At 46.6% G+C, this 26212-nt stretch overlaps 1 protein-coding gene across 9 annotated transcripts in view; it reads right to left on the reverse strand.

The window, feature by feature from the left end:
• LOC147106607 (activating molecule in BECN1-regulated autophagy protein 1-like) overlaps positions 1–26212 on the reverse strand; it is a 514247-nt gene that overhangs the window by 73407 nt on the left and 414628 nt on the right. For all 9 annotated transcript variants that reach the window (XR_015080961.1, XM_086007600.1, XM_086007606.1 and 6 more), the window contains one exon: positions 20244–20383. Coding sequence is in view for 8 of the 9 variants with exons in the window: in XM_086007600.1 (XP_085863726.1) it covers positions 20244–20383 (140 nt within the window). In the remaining variant the exon portion in view is untranslated. The remainder of the gene's footprint in view (positions 1–20243; positions 20384–26212) is intronic.

Raw genomic sequence — 26212 nt, forward strand, 5'->3', positions numbered from 1 at the left:
AAAATCAACTCTACTGCCCCAGCGCTTCCAAAGGTGGGATGCCTTGTTTCCATGCTGTATTTAATTTATAACCCAAAATGGACTCCACAAATTCAGCGGAAACTCCAATGACGTCAATCAGAAAATCTATGCTAAAATCATTTTTTCATTAATGCGTTATATTAGCAGTTCCTAATAAGACCTATTTGAGCAAGTGCTTAACTAAGTTTTCTACCAGGCTGCTGATAAAGACACATTTACTTAGGGCTTGTCCTGAAATCCAAAGACAATTATTCTTTACCACTGCCTCAAATAGCTATTGTAGTTAAAACAAATGCATACATGTCTAGCATTCGTGTGTAACCTGGACAATCAGCACTTTTGAGGTGCTTTCGAAGAGTGAAAATATTGAGAGATTAGGAATTCCTGCCCACAATATGCAGCTGAGTTCAACTGCTTTGATTTACAGAAGCATCAACTGGGCCCGAGTAGAAGGAAGAGTGTGGGGCAATGCTGAGTGGGGGCAAGAGAAAATCAAAGGGGAAGAAGGGTGCCAAGATTCTGGGGGGGGGGGGGGGAAATGGGGAATGAGAGAAGAGAAAATAAAGAATGCCAGAATGGACTGGGGATGGGTGGGGGGGGGGGGGGGGGAAGGAGAGTGCCAGCATGAACTCAGGATGGGGAGGGGGGTCTAAGGAAGAAAAAACTAGCATGAATGCTGGGGAGGAGGAATAGTGAAAAACAGTGGGAGGAGGAGGGTGTTCAATCAATGGGTTACAGAGCAGAAGAGGAGAGTTCCAGCATTGGTAAGAATGTGCACAATTCTAAATTTGTTGCTTGCAGCGCTGACTGAAATGAAGTAACAAAAATAAGTGTTTAATAGGTTAACTTTGAAACTAAGTGAAAAGCTTTTAAAATGTAGTTTTTAGTTTGTTTTTACAGTAATTGGGAACATGTACTTTAAGTTATACACAGAAAACCATGAAAAATGTTGCACATGCACAAGCTGTGGCTTTTTGGGAATTTTTCAGCATTGGTGTAGTTGGTAACTTCCTTCAGCAGATACAATACCAACTTCAAACATAAGCTTTTGAGACAGACTGAGGCCTCCAAGTAAAAATGTTAATTAAGGTACTCAAACAGACAAAAGACATAATTAAAAGTTAAATATAATTATGTCATTGTGAAATGTGCACATTTTATGTTAAAAACCTTATTTTGGAGCCATAATCGTATGCCTAGGAGAAAAAAATGGTAGTAAAAATGTTTTCCAAAATTATTGAATAATTTGATTAGTGTAGCTTCTCATTTCTTTTATTGGAAGGTTCTCTTGACTGGTCAGTCAGGACTGGGGGTTTTCATCATGTCCTTAGCAGTTTCTCATTGGTAGTTTCCCAGTCCAACCTCCTAACTATTGATTTGCTACCTTTTATTTTGAACCAATCAACAAAGTTTCATGCCAGAGTGTCAAATATGAGGGTGCAGAGTTTCCGCTCAGCTGCACTGGTTTTGTGTTTAGGTGAAATCGGCGTAGCCACGCAAAAGTTCGCGGAATTTTAAGCGCCAATTACGTTCAGTGCAAATTGAGTTACTGCGATCTTATGCGCTAGTTTTTTAAAAACATTGTGCTAGAAGTCGGCCCTGCTCACAATGCTGCCCCCCTACAGGATGAATTAAACACTATTGATTGTTTCCGCTAATTGCGCTCGTTTGCAGACCTTCGAGGAGGCTCTAAAAAGGAATCTGGTGCTTTTGGGCACAAGGACATTGATAGACGCGTTTTAAAAAGTATTTTTTTAAATTTACTAAGAAACTGACTACTGTACCCCAATATAACTAGCAAATTTTTCAGTATATTTTTTAAAAAGTAATTTCAGTAATTTAAAATTAGGTACTACTGTAACTGGTGGTGGATTGAAAATGCTTATTTTTTGTGATAAACCCATTTTCAGCTGTATTAATCAAACTGCACCACGTTACTAATCTTAAATAGAGCAAGGAATATTTTTTAAAGCAAATTTATTCATTTTTTAAATTATGTTTTAAAACGCTGCCCGAATGTGCTGGTTCATGGCAGATTGTGTGTTCGGCACATAAGTTTGAGCGGAAACGTGAGAGGAAAAAAAACGCTTCTCAAACTAGCACAATTTTGAGCGCAGTTTGCACCCAGATCACTGACTGCGCCACAGCAGAAACTCTAATCAAAGATGTGTGATGGCAGAATGTAATATCTAAAATGAGACAGAGGAACTGCCTGCAGATGTACTGTTTTTAATATATTGACAGATAAAAACATCATGAATGAGAAAGATTATCACAAAGATAAGATATTTACCTTTTCCTTCTTTGTTTTGCCTAGTGATCTATTATGATTATATGCTACAGTGGTGCCAAAAAATGGGTCTGGGCTATCTTCTTTAGGAGAGAAGTCCAGACAATAGTTCTTATAGAAGTGTGAAGACTGGTCACCTGGTTAATCTGTAAACCAATGCAACAGTTTATTACTTCACTGCGTTAATTCAATTACAGACAATCCTGCAGAGTTTCCTCTGCAATGAACCAGACATTTTCCATGCTGAAATAAAAAGTTGTTCTTATTAGAGGTAATCAGTTCCATTGACAGGAGGTTATTGTTGTGTTGCTAAAAACACATTGGAGCTTTGGTATTAAGGTGTGTGCTAACCAAATATAAAATACAATATTTTGTACTGGAAATATCGTAGTAACGTAACACTTCACTCAGCAACCTACAAAGGAGTTCACCATCAGTCCTTGTTTTTCCTAACTACAAAGAATTCAATTAATTTAATGCTTTTGTTTACTTTTTTTGGTATATTTTGGTTTGCAGAGTAATGTTGAGAGCCTCAGGGTCACCTTGTCAACAGACTTGAATGTAGATTTTCCATCCTGTGTTGTGAATTCCCAGGTTAGACAGTTTAGAGCGTCTCTCTGGCTGTACAGTACATCCCCTGCCGTTTACAATGGAGCTGCTCAGGGACACTCCCTGTAACCAACAGAGTACTGACTGGGAAGGGAGGGAGACCCTGCTAGAGGAGCAAGAAAATGTCAAAGAAATTGAAGGCAAGACTGCTATTTTCTTCTATAATGGGGAGTACTTGAAGAAAAAGTATTTCTCTTGGACTTCCTTACCGTTTGTTTTCGTCAGCAAGTCACTGGAAACACTGTTACTGCATTAAAAAATCATAGTCTGAAGTACTTTATTACGGTCATGTAAAATAAAAGCGGGGGTTGGAGGTAGGGTTTCAGGTGAGTTAAATTTATAATCTAAAGGGAAAGTAAGGCATAGAGCAGTGTAGTTATTTGGGTAAGATAAGCCAGTGTGCCAGGAAGGACAGAGAGTTTAACGCAATAGTGCATCAATAAATAAATGTCAACTCAGGGAAAAATGGTAAAAAGTTTAAATTAAAAGTACTTTATCTGAATGCTTGAAGCATTTGTAACAAGATAGACAAAATAATGGCACAAAGAAACTCATAATATGATTAGGCAGAGTCAACATGGTTTTATGAAAGGGAAACCGTGTTTTGACAAATGTATTAAGAGTTTTTTGAGGATGTAACTAGCAGGGTAGATAAAAGGGAACTAGTGGATGTAATCTATTTGGATTTTCAAAAGGCATTTGATAAGTGATAAACCTATCAATTCATCCAATGAAAAGCGACGAGTTAAGATAGTAACTATAGGTTTTTATTGGCTAAATAACAGATCCCACCCTCGTGGGTGATCGGGTCCAACAAGGAGGAATACCAGCCAGTCGGCCACCTTTATACCTGGGCAAGCAGGCGGAGTCATGGGCGGAGTCAGCTGTGGTCAGCCCAGGTATAACAGCGTGACAAGAGGTGACCTTGTGTAGTGATACAACAGTGTAAACAGTGATAACCATAGTGTAACGATAGTGAACGATAAAAGTGGTTTACCACATTCACCCCTTGTTTAGATTTGAGTCCGGCGGGGTGAAGTGTACTACCAGTTCGGGTATGTCAGTCTGTCCGGAGGCCTCGTAAGTCTCTCTGATCGGCGCAGCAGCGGCGGCGGTGATGCGGTATCCGATGTTAATGCTGGTGTCTGCGTGGTCGGCGAAGGCTCGAGGGGTTCCGGCATGCCGTCTACCTGGGGTGGATTTGGGGGGGTGGTGGGGGGTAACGGTGGTGTCTCAGGGGTGCCCGAGGGTGCAAGGTCTCGTAAGGAGACTGTGTCCTCCCGCCCGTCTGGGTATGCCACATAGGCGTACTGGGGGTTGGCGTGCAGGAGGTCCACCCTCTCGACCAGGAGGTCCGTTTTATGGGCCCTCACGTGCTTTCGCAGCAAGACGGGCCCCGGAGAAGTCAGCCATGTTGGTAGCGAGGTTCCCGTAGTCGACTTCCTGGGGAAAACAAACATTCGTTCATGGGGGGTGGCGTTAATGGCCGTGCAAAGCAGTGACCGGATGGAATGCAGCGCTGCCGGGAGGACTTCCTGCCAGCGAGAGGTTGGCAGGCCCTTAGACTTTAAGGCTAAGAGAACGGCCTTCCAGACAGTCGCGTTCTCTCTTTCCACCTGGCCGTTCCCTCGGGGGTTGTAGCTGGTGGTCCTGCTTGCAGCAATGCCTCTCGCTAGTAGGAACTGGCGAAGTTCCTCGCTCTTGAAGGATGAGCCCCGGTCGCTATGTATATAGTTCGGGAACCCGAACAAGGCGAAGAGGTCGTTCAGGCATTTGATGACCGTGGTACTGGTCATGTCTGGGCAGGGGAAGGCAAAGGGGAAACGGGAGTACTCATCAATGATGTTGAGGAAGTACACATTACGGTCAGAGGACGGGAGGGGCCCCTTAAAATCGATGCTCAAGCGCTCGAAGGGGCGGGTGGCCTTGATCAGGCTTGCTCTGTCCGGCCTAAAGAAATGCGGTTTGCATTCGGCGCAGGTTTGGCAGTTCCTGGTCATGGTCCTGACCTCCTCGATGGAGTAGGGCAGGTTGCGGGCCTTAATGAAGTGGTAAAGTCTGGTGACCCCGGGGTGGCAGAGGTCGTTGTGGAGGGTCTGCAGTCTATCAATTTGCGCGTTGGCGCATGTACATCGTGATAGAGCATCTGGGGGTTCGTTCAGTTTACCAGGCCGGTACAAGATATCATAATCATAGGTGGAGAGCTCGATTCTCCACCTCAAGATCTTGTCGTTCTTGGTTTTGCCCCTCAGCTTGTTATTAAACATAAAAGCGACCGAACGCTGGTCGGTGAGGAGGGTAAATCGTTTGCCTGCCAGGTAATGCCTCCAGCGTCGTACTGCCTCCACGATCGCCTGGGCCTCCTTCTCGACCGAAGAGTGTCGGATCTCAGGGCCCTGGAGGGTCCTTGAGAAGAAGGCCACAGGTCTCCCCGCCTGGTTAAGGGTTGCTGCTAGGGCGAAGTCGGATGCATCGCTCTCCACTTGGAAAGGGATAGACTCATCCACCGCGTGCATCGTGGCCTTAGCAATGTCTCCCTTTATGAGGGAGAAGGCTGCGCACACTTCTGCCGTCAGGGGGAAGGAGGTGGACTTCATGAGGGGTCTGGCTTTGTCCGCATAATTCGGCACCCATTGGGCATAGTAGGCGAAGAGCCCCAGGGTTCTCTTCAGCGCCTTTGGACAGTGGGGGAGGGGTAGCTCCATGAGGGGGCGCATTCTTTCGGGGTCGATGACCCCGTTCTCTACTACGCAGCCGAGGACGGCGAGACGCGAGGTGTTAAACACACATTTCTCCTATTGTAAGTGAGGTTCAGCCGTTCGGCCGTACGGAGGAATTTCTCCAGATTAACATCGTGGTCCTGCCGGTCGCGGCCGCAGATGGTGACGTTATCTAGATAAGGGAACGTGGCCTGCAGCCCGTTCTGGTCAACCATCCGGTCCATCTCCCTTTGGAAGACCGAAACCCCGTTGGTGACGCCGAAGGTAACCCTAAGGAAGTGGTAGAGGTGGCCATTCGCCTCGAAGGTGGTATACTGGCGGTCCTCAGGGCGGATAGGGAGTTGGTGATAGGCCGACTTAAGGTCGATGGTGGAGAATACCCGGTACTGTGCAATCTGATTGACCATATCAGATATGCGGGGAAGGGGGTATGCGTCCAGCTGGGTGTACCGGTTTATGGTTTGGCTGTAGTCGATGACCAGGCGGTTTTTATTGCCGGTCTTAGCGACTACGACCTGGGCACGCCAGGGGCTGTTGCTCCTCTCGATGATGCCCTCCTTCAGGAGACGCTGCACCTCAGAGCTAATAAAAGCTCTGTCCCCGGCGCTGTACCGCCTGCTCTTGGTGGCGACGGGTTTACAGTCGCGGGTGAGGTTAGCGAACAGGGAGGGGGGCGGGACCTTGAGGGTGGATAGGCCGCAGGTGGTATGCGGTGGGCAGTTTAAAGGCTGCTGGTTGTCGACTGTGAGTGGGGGGAGGGGTCCACCGTATGCCAAAGTGACACTTTGAAGGTGGGATTGGAAGTCCAGCCCTAGTAGGACGGCAGCGCAGAGCTGGGGCAGGACGAGGAGTTTAAAATTTTTATACTCCGTGCCCCTAACCGACAGGGTCACAACACAGTAGCCGCTGATGTCTGTAGAATGGGACCTCGACGCCATCGAGATCCGGTTGTGCGTTGGCCGGACAGTGAGGGAGTAGTGGCTCACCGTGTCTGGATGGATGAAACTCTCCGTGCTTCCGCTGTCGAACAGGCAGGTCGTGGCGTGGCCGTTTACTTTGATGTCCATCATGGACTTGGACAGGTGATGCGGGCGAGCTTGGTCCAGTGTGACGGAGGCTAGTGTATGGCTGAGCGAGCTGCTGTAGTCTGCGGGTGAGGCGGTGGTCGGGCCTGGAGACAAGGTGGCGGTCGAGTGTGGTGGACAAAATGGCGGCGCCCACGAGGTTGAATAAAATGGCGGAGGAGATGGCCGCCCCCACAACTCTCACGAGGGGATACTGGCATCTGTGGCCTTGATGAAAGATGGCCGCCCCCACAACTCGCATGAGGCACTGCTGGCGTCTGTGGCTCTCCCCCTGCAGGCCTTAGCGAAGTGGCCTTTCTTGTGGCAATCGGAGCAAGTCGCGTTTCTTGCAGGGCAGCGCGTCCTCGGGTGTTTCGCCTGGCCACAGAAGAAGCAGCCGGCGGCCCGATCGCGGGGCTCCGATGTTGCAGTCGGTACCGGGGGTGGCGGTCCCGATCGGTTCTGGGACGCCGACGCTGAGGTAGGTCCCAGAGGCGGCGGTGCGAGGGGTATTGCGGCTGGGGTCGGGCCGGAGTCCCAGGGTCGCTGTGGTAAACCACTTTTATCGTTCACTATCGTTACACTATAGTTATCACTGTTATATCGTTACTCTATGGTTATCACTGTTCACACTGTTGTATCACTATACGAGGTCGCCTCTTGTCACGCTGCTATACCTGGGCTGACCACTGCTGACTCCGCCCATGACTCCACCTACCTGCCCAGGTATAAAGGTAGTCGACTGGCTGGCATTCCTCCTTGTTGTATCCGATCACCCACGAGGGTGGGCTCTGTTATTTAGCCAATAAAAACCTATAGTTACTTTCTTAACTCGTCACTTTTCATTGGATGAATTGATAGGTATATCAATTTTATTGGCTAAATTTTAAAATGTCGACAACTGAGCAGTCAAACGACCAGCCAAGCGACCAGCCAGACGCCCAGCTACAACAGCCACAGCAGCCGGCCTGGCTGCGAGCCCTCAGACCACCGTACCTGGATCTAAACCCACAGGCAGCAAACTCAGCCCTCGACTTCGAACACTGGCTGAGCTGCTTCGAAGCCTACCTGGGAGAATCCGGCGTGCCTCAGAAATCCATGCTAAGAGTTCTGAACGCCCAAGTGAGCCCTAAAGTATTCGCACTCATCCGGGATCTTAAAACATACAAGGACGCCATCAACCGGCTGAAAAGACAGTATCAAACCCCGGTAAATTCCATGTATGCCAGACACCTCCTAAGATCCCGCCCGCAACAGCCAGGAGAGCCCGTGGAGGAATTTTTACGGGTGCTACAAGCACTCGGCAGAGACTGTAACTTTAAAGCGGTAACGGCGGCAGAAAATACTGAAGACAACGTCCGCGATGCCTTCGTGAAAGGCCTGCGGTCCGACTACTCACGGCAAAGACTACTGGAAGCAAGGGACCTCGACCTGGACAAAGCTGCAGCCCTCGCTCTCTCTCTAGAGGTGGCCCATCGGGACCTCGAGGCATACTCAAGGTACTGTAACTCGCGACCCGGGGACTTGGGACCGACCCCGACCGCGATACCCCCCGCAGCAACCCCCCTGGGACCTACCTCAGCGTCCCGGACCCGATCGAGACCGCCACCCCCGGTACCGGCTCCGACATTGGACCCCCGCGATCGGGCCGCCGGCTGCTTCTTCTGCGGCCAGGCGAAACACCCGAGGTCGCGCTGCCCAGCCAGGAACTCTACCTGCTCAACCTGCATGAAGAAAGGCCACTTCGCTAAGGCCTGCAGGGGTGGATCATCAGAGGCCAGCAGTGCCTCATGCGAGCTGTGGGGGCGGCCATCTTCCTTCAAGGCAACAGAGGCCAGCATCCCCACGTGAGTCATGGGGGCGGCCATCTTTGATACAGGCAACCGACACCAGCAGTGCCTCATGTGAGTTATGGGGGCAGCCATCTTCTCCGCCATTTTGTCCAACCTCGTGGGAGACGCCATTTTACCCACCACGCCCGACCGCCACCGTGCCTCTAGACCCGACTACCGCCTCAACCGCAGACTACAACAACTCGCTCAGCTATACACTAGCCTCCGTCACACTGGACCAGGCCCGCCCGCATCACCTGTCCAAGTCGATGATGGACATCAAAGTAAACGGCCACGCCACGACCTGCCTGTTCGACAGCGGAAGCACGGAGAGCTTCATCCACCCAGACACGGTGAGCCACTACTCCCTCCCTGTCCTGCCAACGCGCAACCGGATCTCGATGGCATCGAGGTCACACGCCACAGACATCAGCGGCTACTGTGTTGTGACCCTGTCGGTTAAGGGTACAGAGTATAAAAATTTTAAACTCCTCGTCCTGCCCCAGCTATGCGCTGCCGTCCTACTAGGCCTAGACTTCCAATCCCACCTCCAAAGCGTCACGCTAGCATACGGCGGACCCCTCCCCCCACTCACAGTCGACAACCAGCAGATTTTAAACCGCCCACCGCGTAACACCTGCGGCCTACCCACCTTCCCTGTTCGCTAACCTCACCCCCGACTGCAAACCCGTCGCTACCAAGAGCAGACGGTACAGCGCCGGGGACAGAGCTTTCATTAGCTCTGAGGTGCAGCGTCTCCTGAAGGAGGGCATCATCGAGGGGAGCACCAGCCCCTGGCGTGCCCAGGTCGTGGTCGTTAAGACCGGCAATAAAAACCGCCTGGTCATCGACTACAGCCAGACCATAAACAGATACACCCAGCTGGACGCATACCCCCTTCCCCGCATATCTGATATGGTCAATCAGATTGCACAATACCGAGTATTCTCTACCATCGACCTTAAGTCAGCCTATCACCAACTCCCTATCCGCCCTGAGGACCGCCAGTATACAGCCTTCGAGGCGAACGGCCGCCTCGACCACTTCCTTAGGGTTCCCTTCGGCGTCACCAACGGGGTTTCGGTCTTCCAAAGGGAGATGGACCGGATGGTTGACCAGAACGGGCTGCACGCCACGTTCCCCTACCTAGATAACGTCACCATCTGCGGCCGCGACCGGCAGGACCATGACGTTAATCTGGAGAGATTCCTCCGTATGGCCCAACGGCTGAACCTCACCTACAATAAGGATAAATGTGTGTTTAACACCTCGTGCCTTGCCATCCTCGGCTGTGTAGTAGAGAACGGAGTCATCGGCCCCGACCCCGAAAGAATGCGCCCCCTCATGGAGCTACCCCTCCCCCACTGTCCAAAGGCACTGAAGAGAACCCTGGGGCTCTTCGCCTACTATGCCCAATGGGTGCCCAATTATGCGGACAAAGCCAGACCTCTCATGAAGTCCACATCCTTCCCCCTTACGGAGGAAGCGTGCGCAGCCTTCTCCCTCATTAAGGGAGACATTGCCAAGGCCACTATGCACGCAGTGGATGAGTCCATCCCCTTCCAAGTCGAGAGCGATGCATCCGACTTCGCCCTAGCCGCCACCCTTAACCAGGAGGGGAGACCGGTGGCCTTCTTCTCAAGGACCCTACAGGGCCCTGAGATCCGACACTCGTCGGTCGAGAAGGAGGCCCAGGCGATTGTGGAGGCGGTACGACGCTGGAGGCACTACCTGGCAGGCAAACGATTTACCCTCCTTACCGACCAACGTTCGGTCGCTTTTATGTTTAATAACAAGCTGAGGGGCAAAATCAAGAATGACAAGATCTTGAGGTGGAGAATCGAGCTCTCCACCTACGATTATGATATCTTGTACCGGCCAGGTAAGCTGAACAAACCCCCCGATGCTCTGTCACGAATTACATGTGCCAGCGCGCAAAGTGATAGACTTCAGACCCTCCACAACGACCTCTGCCACCCCGGGGTCACCAGACTTTACCACTTCGTTAAGGCCCGCAACCTGCCCTACTCCATCGAGGAGGTCAGGACCATGACCAGGAACTGCCAGACCTGTGCCGAGTGCAAACCGCACTTCTTTAGGCCGGACAGAGCAAGCCTGATCAAGGCCACCCGCCCCTTCGAGCGCTTGAGCATCGATTTTAAGGGGCCCCTCCCGTCCTCTGACCGTAATGTGTACTTCCTCAACATCATTGATGAGTACTCCCGTTTCCCCTTTGCCTTCCCCTGCCCAGACATGACCAGTACCACGGTCATTAAATGCCTGAACGACCTCTTCGCCTTGTTCGGGTTCCCAAACTATATACATAGTGACCGGGGCTCCTCCTTCATGAGCGAGGAACTCCGTCAGTTCCTACTAGCGAGAGGTATTGCTGCAAGCAGGACCACCAGCTACAACCCCCGAGGGAACGGCCAGGTAGAAAGAGAGAACGCGACGGTATGGAAGGCCGTCCTCTTAGCCTTAAAGTCTAAGGGCCTCCCAACCTCCCGCTGGCAGGAAGTCCTCCCGGCAGCGCTGCATTCCACCCGGTCACTGCTTTGCACTGCCATCAACGCCACCCCCCATGAACGAATGTTTGCTTTCCCCAGGAAGTTGACTACGGGAACCACGCTACCAACCTGGCTGACCTCTCCGGGGCCCGTCTTGCTGCGAAAGCACGTGAGGGCCCATAAAATGGACCCCCTGGTCGAGAGGGTGGACCTCCTGCACGCCAACCCCCAGTACGCCTATGTGGCATACCCAGACAGGTGGGAGGACACAGTTTCCTTACGAGACCTCGCACCCTCGGGCACTCCGGAGACACCACCTTCACCCCCCCCCCACCACCCCCCCAATTCCAGACCAGGTAGACGGCATGCCGGAACCCCACGAGCCTTCGCCGACCACGCAGACACCAGCATTAACACCGGATAATGCAACACCGCCGCTGCGACGATCAGGAAGGCCTCCGGACAGACTGACATACCAGAACTGGTAGTACACTTCACCCCGCCGGACTCAAATCTAAACAAGGGGTGAATGTGGTAAACCACTTTTATCGTTCACTATCGTTACACTATAGTTATCACTGTTATATCGTTACTCTATGGTTATCACTGTTCACACTGTTGTATCACAATACGAGGTCGCCTCTTGTCACGCTGCTATACCTGGGCTGACCACTGCTGACTCCGCCCATGACTCCACCTACCTGCCCAGGTATAAAGGTAGTCGACTGGCTGGAATTCCTCCTTGTTGTATCCGATCACCCACGAGGGTGGGCTCTGTTATTTAGCCAATAAAAACCTATAGTTACTTTCTTAACTCGTCGCTTTTCATTGGATGAATTGATAGGTATATCAGTCGCGCAGCACAGTACCTGGAATACGCCTCGAGGTCCCGATGGGCCACTTCCAGAGAGCGAGCGAGGGCTGCAGTTGTATTCAGGTCGAGGTCCTTTGATTCGAGCAGTCTTTGCCGTGAGTAGTCGGACCGAAGGCCTTTCACGAAGGCATCGCGGGTATTCCCTTCAGTATTTTCTGCAGCCGTTACAGCTTTAAAGTCACAGTCTCTGCCGAGTGTTTGTAGCGCCCATAAAAATTCATCTGCAGACTCTCCTGGCTGTTGCGAGCGGGATCTTAGGAGATGTCTGGCATACATAGAGTTTACCGGGCTCCGGTACTGCTCTTTCAGCAGGTTGAGGGCGTCCTCGTATGTAGTAAGGTCCTGGATGATTGCAAATACTTTAGGGCTCACTTGGGCGGTCAGAACTCTTAGTTTGGATCCCGGAGGCACGCCGGATTCTCCCAGGTAGGATTCGAAACAGCTCAGCCAGTGTTTGAAGTCGAGGGCTGAGTTCGCTGCCTGTGGGTTTAGATCCAGGTACGGCGGTCGGAGGGCTCACAGCCAGGCCGGCTGCTGTGGCTGTTGTAGCTGGCCGTTTGGCTGGTCGCTTGGCTGCTCCGATCCACTCATTTCAAAATTTAGCCAATAAAATTGATATATCTATCAATTCATCCAATGAAAAGCGACGAGTTAAGATAGTAACTATAGGTTTTTATTGGCTAAATAACAGAGCCCACCCTCGTGGGTGATCGGGTCCAACAAGGAGGAATACCAGCCAGTCGACCACCTTTATACCTGGGCAAGCAGGCGGAGTCAGCTGTGGTCAGCCCAGGTATAACAGCGTGACAAGAGGTGACCTTGTGTAGTGATACAACAGTGTAAACAGTGATAACCATAGTGTAACGATAAAAGTGGTTTACCACAATAAGGTGCTACACGAAAGGTTGTTACACAAGATAAGGGCTCATGGGGTTAAGGGTAATATATTAGCATGGATGGATTGAGGATTGATGAAAGGACAGAACACAGAGAGTTGAAAGGCTGTTACTAGTGGGGTGCCGCAAGGATCAGTTATTTACAATCTATATTAATGACTTAAATGAAGGGACCGGGTGTAATGTATCCAAGTTGGCTTACGATACAAAGCTCGGTGGGAAAGTAAGCTGTGAGGAGGACACAAAGAGCCTGCAAAGGGATTATAGACCAGTTAAGTGAATGAGCAAGAAGGTGGCAGATGGAGTATAATGTGCGGAAATGTGAGGTTATTCATTTGGTTGGAAGAATAGAAAAACAGAATACTTTTTAAATGATGAGAAACTATTAAATTTTGGTGTCAGAGGGATTTGGGTGTCCTTGGACACAAAACACAGAAAGTTAACATGCAGGTACAGTAAGCAATTAGGAAGGCAAATGGCATGTTAGCCTTTACTGCAAGGGGGTTGGAGTATAAGAGTAAGGAAGTCTTGCTACAATTGTACAGGGCTTTGGTGAGACCACACCTGGAGTACTGTGCACAGTTTTGGTCTCTGCATCTAAGGAAGGATATACTTGCCTTAGAGGGGGTGCAATGAAGGTTCACTAGATTGATTCCTGGGATGAGAGGATTGTCCTCGGAGGAGAGTTTGAGTAGAAAGAGCCTATATTCTCTGGAGTTCAGAAGAATGAGAGGTGATCTCACGGCAACATATAAGATTCTGAGTGGGCTTGACAGGGTAGATGCTGAGAGGCTGTTTCCCTTGGCTGGAGTCTGGAACCAGGGGTCACAGTCTCAGGGTAAGGGGTCGGCCATTTAGGACTGAGATGAGGAGAAATTTCTTCACTCAGAGGGTTGTGAATCTTTGGAATTGTCTACTTCAGAGGGCTGTGGATGCTGAGTCATTGAGTATATTCGAGGGAGGGAACGACAGATTTTTGGGCACAAAGGGAATCAAAGGATTTGGGGATCGGACGGGAAAGTGGAGTTGAGGTCAAAGATCAGCCATGATCTTATTGAATGGCGTTGCAGGCTCGAGGGGCTGTAGGGACGACTCCTGCTCCTATTTCTTGTGTTCTTATGTTAACCTTAAATTATTAAAATAAGCATTTAAAATACAATTTAAATTTAAAACAAAGTAACTGTAATCCTCGTGACAAAAATGAAGTATTTTGTCTAATACATATCATGATATTGGCTTCTTGAATTGTATCACAGCATGTAAGGTGTTAATAACCAGCTTCACTTACAGAATATGTTCCAATGTAACTTGATTATAATTCTGCAATCAGCCATTTGCCTGGGTCAGGTGTCCGAAGGAGGGCAAACCATTTAATTCAAATACAAACATCTTGTGGGGTTTCCATCAAATATGTGTTTGATTAGCAGCTTTAACGGACAGCTCCTTGAATTTGTTTGATCCCGGTTACTTCTTGCAAAGTATTTCTCAGCTTGGTTTGTGCAAATCACGGGTTGGTCTGAAGACTCTTGAGGGTGATCATCAGACCAGATAGCTTCCACGGACAGCGAGAAAAGGAAAACAATTGCCCAATAAAGATACATGGTTTAGCACAGCAGCTGTGATCTGTTTACTTTCTACTTATTCAGGGAGATAGTTAAGTTTAATAACCACTGTAAAAGTTGGGTCTTTGTTATTGTTCACTTTTTCTTATACTGTCCTATAAATCTGTTTGCCAGTTAAAGCTTGTGTCACAGTCTACTGTACTGTTCTTTTGCCACATTTCAGTAAAGATCATGAGAACAGATGACAAAACCAGTAAGAGCAATCAAAGTGAAGAGGATTTTGTTTGATCGCTGGGCACACTGCTAACTTAGCTCAAAATCTAAGGAAATAAAAGCACTCTCCAGAGCCAAGGCTCGCCTATAGAAATGATTGGTGATGCTCGACTCAAAAAAAAGTTAACTGGAATAAAACAAAGTAAATAAAACCAAAATTCTAATCATCCTCCCTCTATCCTTGTTTAGCTGTTTAAATGCAAATGTTGATGTTGATGGTTTTTCTACCAAATTGTTCAACTGTATTTTTTTCTATACATTTGCTCCAATACAAAGTCTGACTTTCAAATCTTTCACTTACCTTCTTCATGCTACTGTCCATTATGGAGGTGGGTGCAATTCCAAAAGACTATTTTCAACTTTAAATGTTTTTTTTCAGGTAATGGAAATTGAGAATGTAAAGATTAGCATGCTCACACTATAGCTGCAACCAGACAGTGTCTGATGCGTGAAAAAGACTTAGGCCCATAATTTCCGATGGGAGGCTTCCTGCGGGCTCCCGAGGTCCGGACACTTCCGCTCCTGGGCCTCTCCACAGTTGAAATGCGCAGGGCCCACGTATCCCAGAAACACATGTAGTTCGCAAGCATTGCTGGGATCACGTGGGCCAGGCCAGCCAATAGGAGAAGGAAATCTCCCTTCATACTTTTGACAGATAGACCTGTCAAATATATGAATGGAGATCACCCCAAAAACACAGTAAAACATTAAAAAAATATATTTTAATCACATTTTTAAAATGAGATAAAATTACAATAAATTAAATATTTTAAACAATCATTGTCTTCAAAAAATTAAATTTAAGTTTTTTTACGGGGCTAAAAATAAACTTACCTTTTTTTTTTATAAAGTATTTTAAAATTATAAATGAGTGAAAAAACTTTTTAAAACTTTTTTTCAACTCTTATGCTGGTAAAAGCAGGCCTTATGCCTGGCTTTTACCAGGCGTAAGGTTTCTAAGGGTTTTCAGCGGGCGGAGGACTATCCGCCCGCAGAAGCCCTTCTCTAGGGCAGGCATCCGATCTGTCAAGAGCATTCTTGACAGATCGGAAATGACGGTTTTCAGTGCATGCGCTTCGCATGCCTGAAACCGGCATTTCCGATGTCCCTACGGGTGTGTACACAGCCCATACATACCCATAGGCATCGGAAAATACAGGCCTTAAAGACTTGTATTTATGTGGCACCTCATCACATTTCCCAGAAACATTGCAAGGCATTTCATAAAAAAACTGAACAGTTACTGCACTTCAAAGTAATTCACTGCACGTGAGGTGCTTTGGGACATTTCAGAGGAGCGATAAGGCACTAAATAAATGCATGTCTCTCTAATTCTAAATGCTTGGGATTGTTGTGATATAGGCAAACATAGCAGCCATTTTCCACAAACTGCAATGAGAAGAATGACCAGTTAATCTATTTTTTTGGTTGTGTTGGTTGAGGAAGGGTGTTCATTGAGGGAAGGTTGTTAGCCAAGACACCAGGAAAATTCCCTGATCCACTGAAACAGGAAGGTTGGCCTCGATTTAATATTTTATCTATACCTATGATAGCATGCCCACAGCACTGCACGGGAGAGTCAACCTAAATTATATACTCAAGTCTTTGAATGCACAATCTTCTGATTCAGAGGCAAGAATTCTATTAACTGAGGAAAGCTGACCAAGCTAGGGACTCTTACAAACAAGTATAAGTCGGTAACATTTGAATCTGGCACTGACCGCAACAAAATTAACGTGGCTACGTGTATGCTAATTGTTTCTTTTGCACAGTCAGACTCTCAAACTCCTCCCTAATCAGCTTCCACAATGTTCTCACCATTCATCCTTGAACTAAATTTTATATATTTTGAAAAAAACTAAAACGAAATCAAAAGAAAAAGATATTACAGAGGAACAGGAGTAGGCCTTTCAGCCCCTCGAGCCTGTTCTTACAGTTGATGGTTTGTAATAGATTAATTTTTCAGTTATTGATGGTGAACCTGTACAGTGTTAAAAAGTCACCAAGAGCGTCCACTTTCACTTCCATAACAGCGCCCGTCTGACCCTGCCGCCACTCATCTGCTGCTGAAACCCTCATCCATGCCTTATTACCTCGAGACTTGACTATTGCAATGCTCTCCTGGCTAGCCTCCCATTTTCCACCTTTCATAAACTTGAGCTCATACAAAACTCTGCTGCCCGTATCCTAACTTGCACCAAGTCCCGATCTTCACCCATCATCCCTGTGCTCACTGACCTACATTGGTTCTCAGTCAAGCAACGCCTCGATTTTAAAACGGTCATCCTTGTTTCCAAATATCTCCATGGCCTCACCCCTCCCCTCCACCAGCCCTACAACCCTCCGAGATATCTGCGCTCCTCCAATTCTGGCCTCTTGCGCATCTCCGATTTTAACCGTCGACGGCTGTGCCTTCAGCTCTGGAATTCCTGCCCTAAATCTCTCTGCCTCTAGCTCTCTCTCTCTCCTCCTTTAAGACGCTCCTTAAAACCTGCTTCTTTGACCAAGTTTTGATCACATATCCTATCATGTAACTTGGTGTCAAATTTTGTTTTGATAATGCTCCTGTGAAGCGTATTGGGACGATTTAATATGTTAAAGGCGCTATACAAATGCAAGTTGTTGTTGTTACTGGAAAACGCCTCCAACTATCAATCCTCAAAATGCTAGTTACAGAAATAGTTTTGATACCGATACCTAAATTGTAGACCAGACAGTATAATACATCTGGAACACGAATACTTAAAACAAATACAAAGAACAGCTGTGATGGGCTTAGTGTCAACTGTAACCAGCTTCCAAAATGTTAATTGTATTTAACTGCTGATGCGGTACTGCTACTGAGACTAGAATTACTCTCCTCTTACCCAAAACAGGTCGCTAATTCGATGGTACTCACCACTGTACACTGCCTCAAGTATAAGGTTCTGCACTGTACTACACAGTTAAAATCAGCACTGTAAACCAGACACGCATTTGGTTTTCTGCTAATGGAAATTTTAAACAGACACTAAATATGACGCTTGGATGGGATGTTTGTGTTTACAGTAACACATTTGTGAGGCAAAATGTTCTGACAAACCAGCAACATAAATATACTAGGGTTTTTTTTTGCAACAGGAAAAATGTACAAAATGTTTAATTACTTTGAAAGAAATCAAGCAAAATGAAGCATGGAACACCATGCACAAGGCATGGGAAAAATTGCTGCTAATGCAGCAAGGCACTCTTTTGAAGTTGGATTAAAGCACATTGCTGAGACAGAGTAGAGAACACTTCACTCTGCACCTGGCCATGATCTAGGGTGCTAACACTGGGTGGTAAAAGATGAATTCTACAATTCCTCAGCAGATACTCTTGAAACCCACCCCCCCCACCCCCCCCCCCGAGTATAAAAAAAAGTAAGAAATGGAAGGCCGAAACAACAACTTACTTACATTATTTGAACACAGCCAAGATTGGTATTGCTATGAAAGTGACAAAAATGGAGACAATTCATAACGGATTCTGCAAATAGTTTTATCCTCACTTCCTTCCTTCCCTCAGCAGCCAGCTCCATTATCAAATATTTATTTACTTCTTTTGTAGTGTTGCACTTTATCTAAATCAGCTGAAGAAAATACTGCACTCCCCAGAACGTGCTTCTGTGGGTTCTTGCATTGAATTCAAATGTAGAACATTGACTCCCTCCCCCGCAACCCGTGGTAGTGAGTATTGCAGATCAGAAAATTCCAGGCCCAATCCCTGGTCTGTTCTGAGTCAGCTGATGCAATCTGGAGGAACAGTTGGAGTGCTATAAGTGACTTCAATATCACGGAGCATTTTTGGGGGGCGGGAGGGGGTGAGAGATGCAGGTTTAAAAAATAAAATCAGCCAGTGTTTCTGCTACTAATCGCTATCAAGTGACTCTTGCTGAGGGGTATGAATCTGTGGATGCTGCGTGGCGACAGGCACTGGTGAGATGCTCTCCGTAGTCAAATAGCTTGTCGACACTTGCTGCTTAAACCCACACTGGATGAATGTCCATGTGGGTGAGGTATTGGAGGACTGCCAGCACCCATGGAAATTAATTCCAGCATGATTTTCCACCTTCTGGGGAGAAGGGGAGAAAGTTTCAAAAAATCAAGAGAACATTTTTCTGCAGGTGACGTGCAGAGATGCTTTCACACCACAAAGCAAACTACAAAATTGCTCAGTGTGCGGCCTAAAAATACATAATGACAACAATTTAGGCTGTGATTATTTCAAATTAACAGTGTAATTCTAAGAATTAGTTATTTTTTTCACAAAGGCTACCTGTAATCATTAGAAATGTTTAATGTAACTGCCTGGTGCTGGTTGGGCAGATATTGCCCTCATTACAAAACTTTCTTTCAAAAAAGAGTAGTCATTTGTAGAAGACCAAATACCAAACTGGTTAAAATAAAATGTAAACCTCCCTTCTCCAAATCCAACCAGCAAATAGATAGATAGCTATCGATAACCTACTTAGTTTGGATTCCGGAAGGATCACGGCTTGAGACCTCATCACACCCTTGATCTAGCCACAGATGCAAGAGCTCAATGCCAAAGTACAGGCGAGAGTAATTGCCTGCAACACCAAGGCAGCATCCAATGGAGTATGGAATCAAGGAGCAAAACTAAGGTCAATAGGGGTCAAAGCAAAAGCCCTCCAGTGGCTGGAGTCATACCTAACACCAAGGAAGATGGCTGTGGTTGTCGGAGGCCAATCATCACAGCCGCAGGGCATCATTGCAGGAGTTCCTCAGGGGAGTGTCCTTGGTGCAACCATTTTCAACTGCTTCATCAACAACCATTCATCTGTCCTAAGGCCAGGAGTGCAGCTTCTCAATGATGATTTCAGAGTGATCACCTCCATTCACAACTCCTCCAATAATGAAACAGGCATGCCAGCCTACAATAGGACCTGGATAACATCCAGCTTTGGCCAAGACAAGTACTGGGTAATGACCATCTTGAAGAGTATCTATTTTGCCCCACAAAAGTGATACCCCATTTGAAACCCCAATGATAAGATATCAACTGGAAACAAACACAGCAGGCTGGTAAAATATACAGAGTTACATACAATCTACAGCACTGAAACAGGCCATTCAGTCTAACTGGTTGATACCGATTTTTGTACTCCACGAGCCTCCTCTCACTCTAATCACCTCTTCCCACCTAGCCCCCTTCATTCCCCACATCTTTCTATTCCCTTCTCCTGCAAGTATGCATCAATACTCTCTTTAAATGCATCAATGCTAAATGCTTCAGACAACTTGTCTACTACTTTTTGTCCCATTGCATCTCCAACAAGGATGTGTAACATCTGGATATCCCGGGATAAAAAATTAAACTGCTTCCAACAGTAATATGTACTTGACATCATCTGTGGCATGATCACGTATACTGAGCCGGTACAGGGGTTAGTGTGTCACACTGCTCTATTGTGTGGCACCAAGAACATTGACCAAACAAAAGGCTTTAAAGTAGTAGGTTTACTTGCACCAAGTCATCCATATGTTCTGAAACACAATTCCTTGAAGGCAACAGTTCTGGATAAAGTGCACTTTAATATAAAATGGTACTTACACAGGCCGGCAAATGACGAGATCTCCCTTATTGGTTCCATAGGCCAGGCCCATCCCAGGTTCTGGAAGCCAACGCGCTGAGTTTATACTAACATGTCTCCTCTGGTCTGGAGGCATTGGGTATAAAACGTTAAAAACCCTCTGGAAAAAGAAGATGAGATGACAGTTAGGGACACAGAACTCAGGGTGCCTGACAAAATTTCCACCCCTTTCCCTATCCTGTAGACTACTGGAAAGGTGCAAAAAGAAAAAGAGATGTCCTGTTATAGTGTAAACCCAATGAACACAACTAGTTTTCCAAATTATAATATATTTGGACTTGGAACTCTACATCATGGGAAGGGTTTGGTTGATTGGAATTCCATACAATGCGAGTGAATGGAAAAGGATATTGTCATTGGAATTCTACACAATGGGAGTGAATTGGAAGTGCGCAAAATGTGTTATAAATGGAAAACAAAAGTAATTCAGAATTCTATGGTTGAGTTAGTTCTCGCATTAACTGATCCCAGCTGATTCACCAGTTGAACTATAAATGGTCTGGCTGGGGAGGGGATAAAATCCGTCAGGGTTCCCACTTCTGAACTTTACTCAGTTAGCCCCGCTGAAAATTGCACGTGCGGATATCGGCAAAGAACAGGTTTAGCCTCGTCCTGAGCGTGCGCACCTCGCTCCCCCCCCCCGCCCCCGAATCAAACATGCCGACGCCGATTGTCTGGATTTGGCCACTTGGGTAAGATTTTCTGGAGTGCAGTTGACACCTATCATTTAATGTCTTGAGGAGAGAAAAATGGAAAAATGAAAGAAAAACCCACATTAAAAAAATTGATATTTAAAAAACCTCATTAGTCTGCAGGTTTGACAGCAAAAAGATATTGCACCAATCCTTTTAAAAGCATCAGTAGTTAGATCATTTTTAAAAGCCTCACATGGAATAAGGTCTTGACATTTGAATGACATGCTAATTTAGTTAGTTTAAGACAACATTACTTTAAGGCAATTTAACATTTATAAATAAATTTTCTCTTGCAATTATCTATGCTTCTTGATGTAGAGTCTATTTTATTTCACAGATGGAAAACATGGAAAAAAAGGGCTTAGGCACGGCGAGGCATTGCAGTTAGTGTAACAGCTAGCTGTATTCAGATTGGGGAACCAATTCTAGAAAATGTAGTTATCTACTGAGTGACAGCTAGCTCTCACAAAGCCCCACTAAAGATAAATGATGGGATGTTTATTGTCAACTGATTTTTTTTTTTTTACGGCTGTGTGAATTGGGAAATTAAGCTAAATTTTGATGTTAAAAAGGATATTGGTATATGACAAAATAGAGAGTGCTTTGAAAAATTGCTTTATATTTGGTGAAAGCATTTTTCTGTAAAGTGTCAGCTTGCATCTGGAACCCTGCGTGAGACAGTTGCAATGAAGCAATGATGGAAACTGTTCTAAAGGAACATCTTCCCATTCCACCAATTTCCTGAAGGAATTGCAGTTTGGAATTAAAAACTTTCAAAAATTAAGATTACACAGCAAATACATTGCTAATAACGTCAGTAATGATGCACAATGCTGAATTAAACCATGCCTCTTATTCACTGCATCAGTCAGTAATTAATACTATCTATGGGTTACAAATGATTACACACAGATCTGAAGAAGTGATCTGCTCCCATCATATTAGGAGTGAAGGGTTAAGAGCAATTGTTTTCTGAACTTGAAAGTTACAACATCTTAAAAAATCTTCTATTTTACCTTTTTATTAAGCAAAATAATAATGTAAGCTGGTATCAGTGCAACTCAGTTAAGAGCACTTTGGCCTCTTAGTCAGAGGCTGTGGGTTCAAGCACCACGACAGCATATAATCGAGGTGGATACCCCGACGCAGTACTGAGGTAGTGCTAGATTATCAGGGGTGGCGTCCTTTGGCTAAGACAGTATACCAATGACCTGTCTGCCTCTTCCAGTAGTTCAGGTAGATGTTGAAGATCCCACATCACTATTCAACCAAGAGCAAGGAGCTTGCACGGTGTCATATTCTTCCCTCAAACAGATTTACCAAAAATAGTTAAACTGGTCATTCTCTTGCTACATGCAAAATGGCTGCTGCCTTGACTAGTTAACAGTAGCCACGGGAAAAGTGCAAGACGCCATATACATTTTTCTCTGTTTAACATTTATTCGCAGTAAACTATAAAATCCCACTGCATTATAATATGGTCTCACCTGCACCCACTGTTTCTGACATGAGTGAATTCTTTGAGCAGAGCATTGTTTCAAAAAGCATTGGAAGAGAGAAAACTAATTTGAACAAATTATAATTGTACTGTGACAGTCATGACGAGCGCATTAACAGGCTGAACTCCAGCATGAACTGAACGCAAGGGTCAGCATACACAGAAAAAGGCCCACATCTATGAGGAGCATTTATGTAAATTTTAGCACTGCGTACAAAGCACTGAATAATAAACTGCCTCCTTCAGATAAAAATGCGACATGCTAGGGCAGCACACACTCAAATAGCTGCCAACGCCAGCCTCCGCACTCTCCTAGGGACAGGCTCAATAACGAACCATTGCATCAGTACCTGTAAAGCTCTCTGCAGTAAAGAGGGTGGGAATTTTCAACTGCGGTGCCTGGGTGGCATGTTTGCTATTCATTACCAGCACCCTTCACAGGTTTTGTTCAACAACAAAAAAAAACAATAAAAATTATTCCACATTAACTGAAGAATTGCTACATACGGCCAACTGTACACAGGGCCTTTCGACGTATTCGCCTATCAATTGTGATACAGGAAACTCTCTTTTAACCGGCACCGAAATAGCCGGAAATCTCTCTTAACCAGCAAAATTCAGGAGTAGGTTCAGGTAAGTTTTACTATATATTAGTGGCCGTGTAACCGGGGTTCCTGGATCTGTGGCCGTGTAACCGGGGCTCCTGCACAAGTGCCATGTAACCGGGGCTCCTGCACCTGTGGCCGTGTAACAGGGGCTCTCGTACCTTGGTAAGTATACCTCTCTGTAATCCAGACCTTTTGATCAACTGGCACCACGCCAGTCCTGTCGGTGCCGGATAAAAAAAGAGTTTCCTGCACTACCACTACGCTCACTGGAACTGCTCAGTCAAAAAATCCCATGAGACAAGCTTGCCAATTAAAACAGCAAGACGATCCTGTGGTGCTCGAATCTGTTCCTGCATGTTTCAAAACACTCTGCCACTGTTCACTCTATTTCAGGCCATAATCCAACATTTAAGACATCATTCCCACTAACAGTCAGAGCTCAAAAAGCACAATGTATTTATCTAACTATTGTTCTGTTTCAATACTTGGTCAAAATCCATTTCCTTTCTCTATTTACTGGTGGCTAGCTACAAACTGAAAGAGGCTTTAAAAATCATTACTGTACCTTTGCTTTGTATTCCACCAATTTCAAATTTTTTGTATCAAAACAAAAGCAACGGCCCCGATATTAACTCGGAGGCACGCTGGGAGCGGTTGGGTCCGATATCGCATGGGAAACTCGGAAGTCAGTTCAGCGTGTCCGTCAGTGGCATTTTAACACAGCCAGCTTATTATCATTTTACTTCCGGATTTGGCATCCATGTCTCTCCCTGATAGTCACCCTAACCAAATGCATTGCATCCATCGGGTGAACACATGCCATTACACGCACTCATTGGTTCATTACACTCACTCAGTTTTTTCCCGTTGCATGACAGCACAGAACACGAAGAAGAGGGAGAACACCGGAGGTGGTCCTCTACAGATCTCACAGCTAACAATTACAGAAAAGGAAGTGCTGGAGATCAGTGGCGTTTCAGCATCCCTGGCCACTAGAAATGGGGAGCACCCAGCTACCTGGTGACACAATTAAATATCAGTGACCGACAGCTCACTCAGTCATGTTGATGTAATTTCAACAGCGAGTGAAATATGATCATCATAATGTATATTGCAACATACTTACCTTGCCAGTACTAATTCATATCTTTTCTCGCCACCAGGGCTTTCACACAGGAGTCCATGGACCTAGTGGACAACGAATCCTCAGAGGAGCCGACTCGTTCTGAGGGTGCACCGTCACAGAACTCATGCTTACCATGAACCAGCTCCGATACTCGTACTTGGGGAGGGACCAGTTAGACAGATAGTTGGGTTTTCACCTGGTGACTCACACTTCACGAGAGCAGATGGTGGAACAGGGACAGCAGTGGAGAGTCCGCGTTGGAGGGTGCAGCCCTCTCCAAGCTCTGCTCAGCTGGACACACATGCTGTACCCCGGGGGCCGTTGATGAAAAGGATTATCCTGAAAATCTGCGATGTACTGGCAGTCCCGCCAAGCACACTGATCATGATTGCAAAGAAAATTGAGGAGTCTGCCTCAAGCGCGAGCGTGTTGATGTTGCAGGGCATTGCGACAATGTCTTCTTGCATGGATAGAGTGGCCAACTCTGCGGAACTTCAAACACGGCTATCAAATGAGTCCATGCAGGCCCTGACCATGGCCATGCACACTCTGGATGCCAACATGTTTGCCTCCTTAAATAGAATTACAGATACCTTGGTCTTGGCCTTACAATGCCGCACTGATCTGCACCAAAGTGCTCTCCAGCAGAGTGGTAGCGGTGAAGTGCGGCTGGCCCATGAGATGGATGGTGCAAGGGGACATGGAAGTGGAGACTCCACTCAAAGCGTTTACACTTCTCGCCCATTGGCATCCCCCCCACCTCCCCCCTGTCAGTACCCGATGTGCTGCCTCATCTCCCGATGGCAGAGTCTGCCCCTGCACAGGTGCAGGTGGAGCAGTCTTTGGCCAGGCCTTCATGGATTCCAAAACCTAAAGGTCGTCGGCCAAGCATATTTCAACAGTCAGAGCAGGGATCTGAGCAGCCTGCCTCTACCTCTGCTGAAGCCACAGTGATACGAAAAGGAAAAGGAAGAGTAAAGCTTTGTAGTTGCACAAAGATATGCAAAGGAGTGTATGAGAAAATGTTATGTTGTGAAGTTTACATTCTTTAGTAGCATCAGAAATTTTATTAGCTTGCACCACTTTCCTGTCTTGCCCATTCTTGGTTGCTAGGTGGCAAGTTGCCTTTTAACTTGCTTGATGATGAATGGGAAGACATGAATTGACAGGGACCAATGGGTGGGGGGAAATGTGCAAGGGGTTGTTTGCAGGACTGCTTTGGGCCAGTGGCATTGGCGGGGGTGGCGGGAAGAGTAGCCATTGCATGTGGTTCTGACATCTGTAAACTGGTGCAAGCGAATTGAACCTTGCATTAATAAGGGCATCCCTGGCAGCAATGTGAGCAGCTGGTGGTGCACTGACCTCATCACCTTACTCCTCCGCGTCTTCCTCCTCCGAATCATCCGCAGACGACCTGCGCCCTACACCTTGGTGGTCCGGGCTTGCGATCCTGGGCGATCTTGTTAGAAATGCGTAGCGGCCCACGTATCCCAGGGGCGCATGTGGTTTGCAATCGCCCCTGGGATCATGTGGGCTAGCCCAACCAATGAAAGGGGATCTCCATTCATACTTATGGGAGTTCCGTACCTATGGAACTGTCATAAGTATGAATGGGGATGACTTAAAAAATACACGAAAACATGAAATAAATTTTTTAAAATTACATATAAAATGGCATTTAATTAAATGTTTTAAGCAAAAATGTAATTTTTTGAAAGAAAAATGTTTTAATGGGGCTAAATATAAACTTACCTTATTGGACAGGGTTTTTAATGTATAAGTGAGTGATAAAATTTTATTTTTCTATTTTTTAAAACTCTTATGCTGGTAAAAGGAGGCCTTATGCTCCACCACTACTCACAACCCAACCCCTGTAGACGGCATGCCGGAGCCCCAGGACCCTTCGTTGACCACTCAGACACCAGATTCGACGTTGGATACTGCACCGCCGCCGCTACGACGATCAGGACGGCATACAAGGCCTCCTGATAGACTTACCTAC

Source organism: Somniosus microcephalus, chromosome 15 (genome assembly GCF_052327205.1).
Source record: "Somniosus microcephalus isolate GS21.2 chromosome 15, FLI_Smic_1.0, whole genome shotgun sequence".
Lineage (NCBI taxonomy): Eukaryota > Metazoa > Chordata > Chondrichthyes > Squaliformes > Somniosidae > Somniosus > Somniosus microcephalus.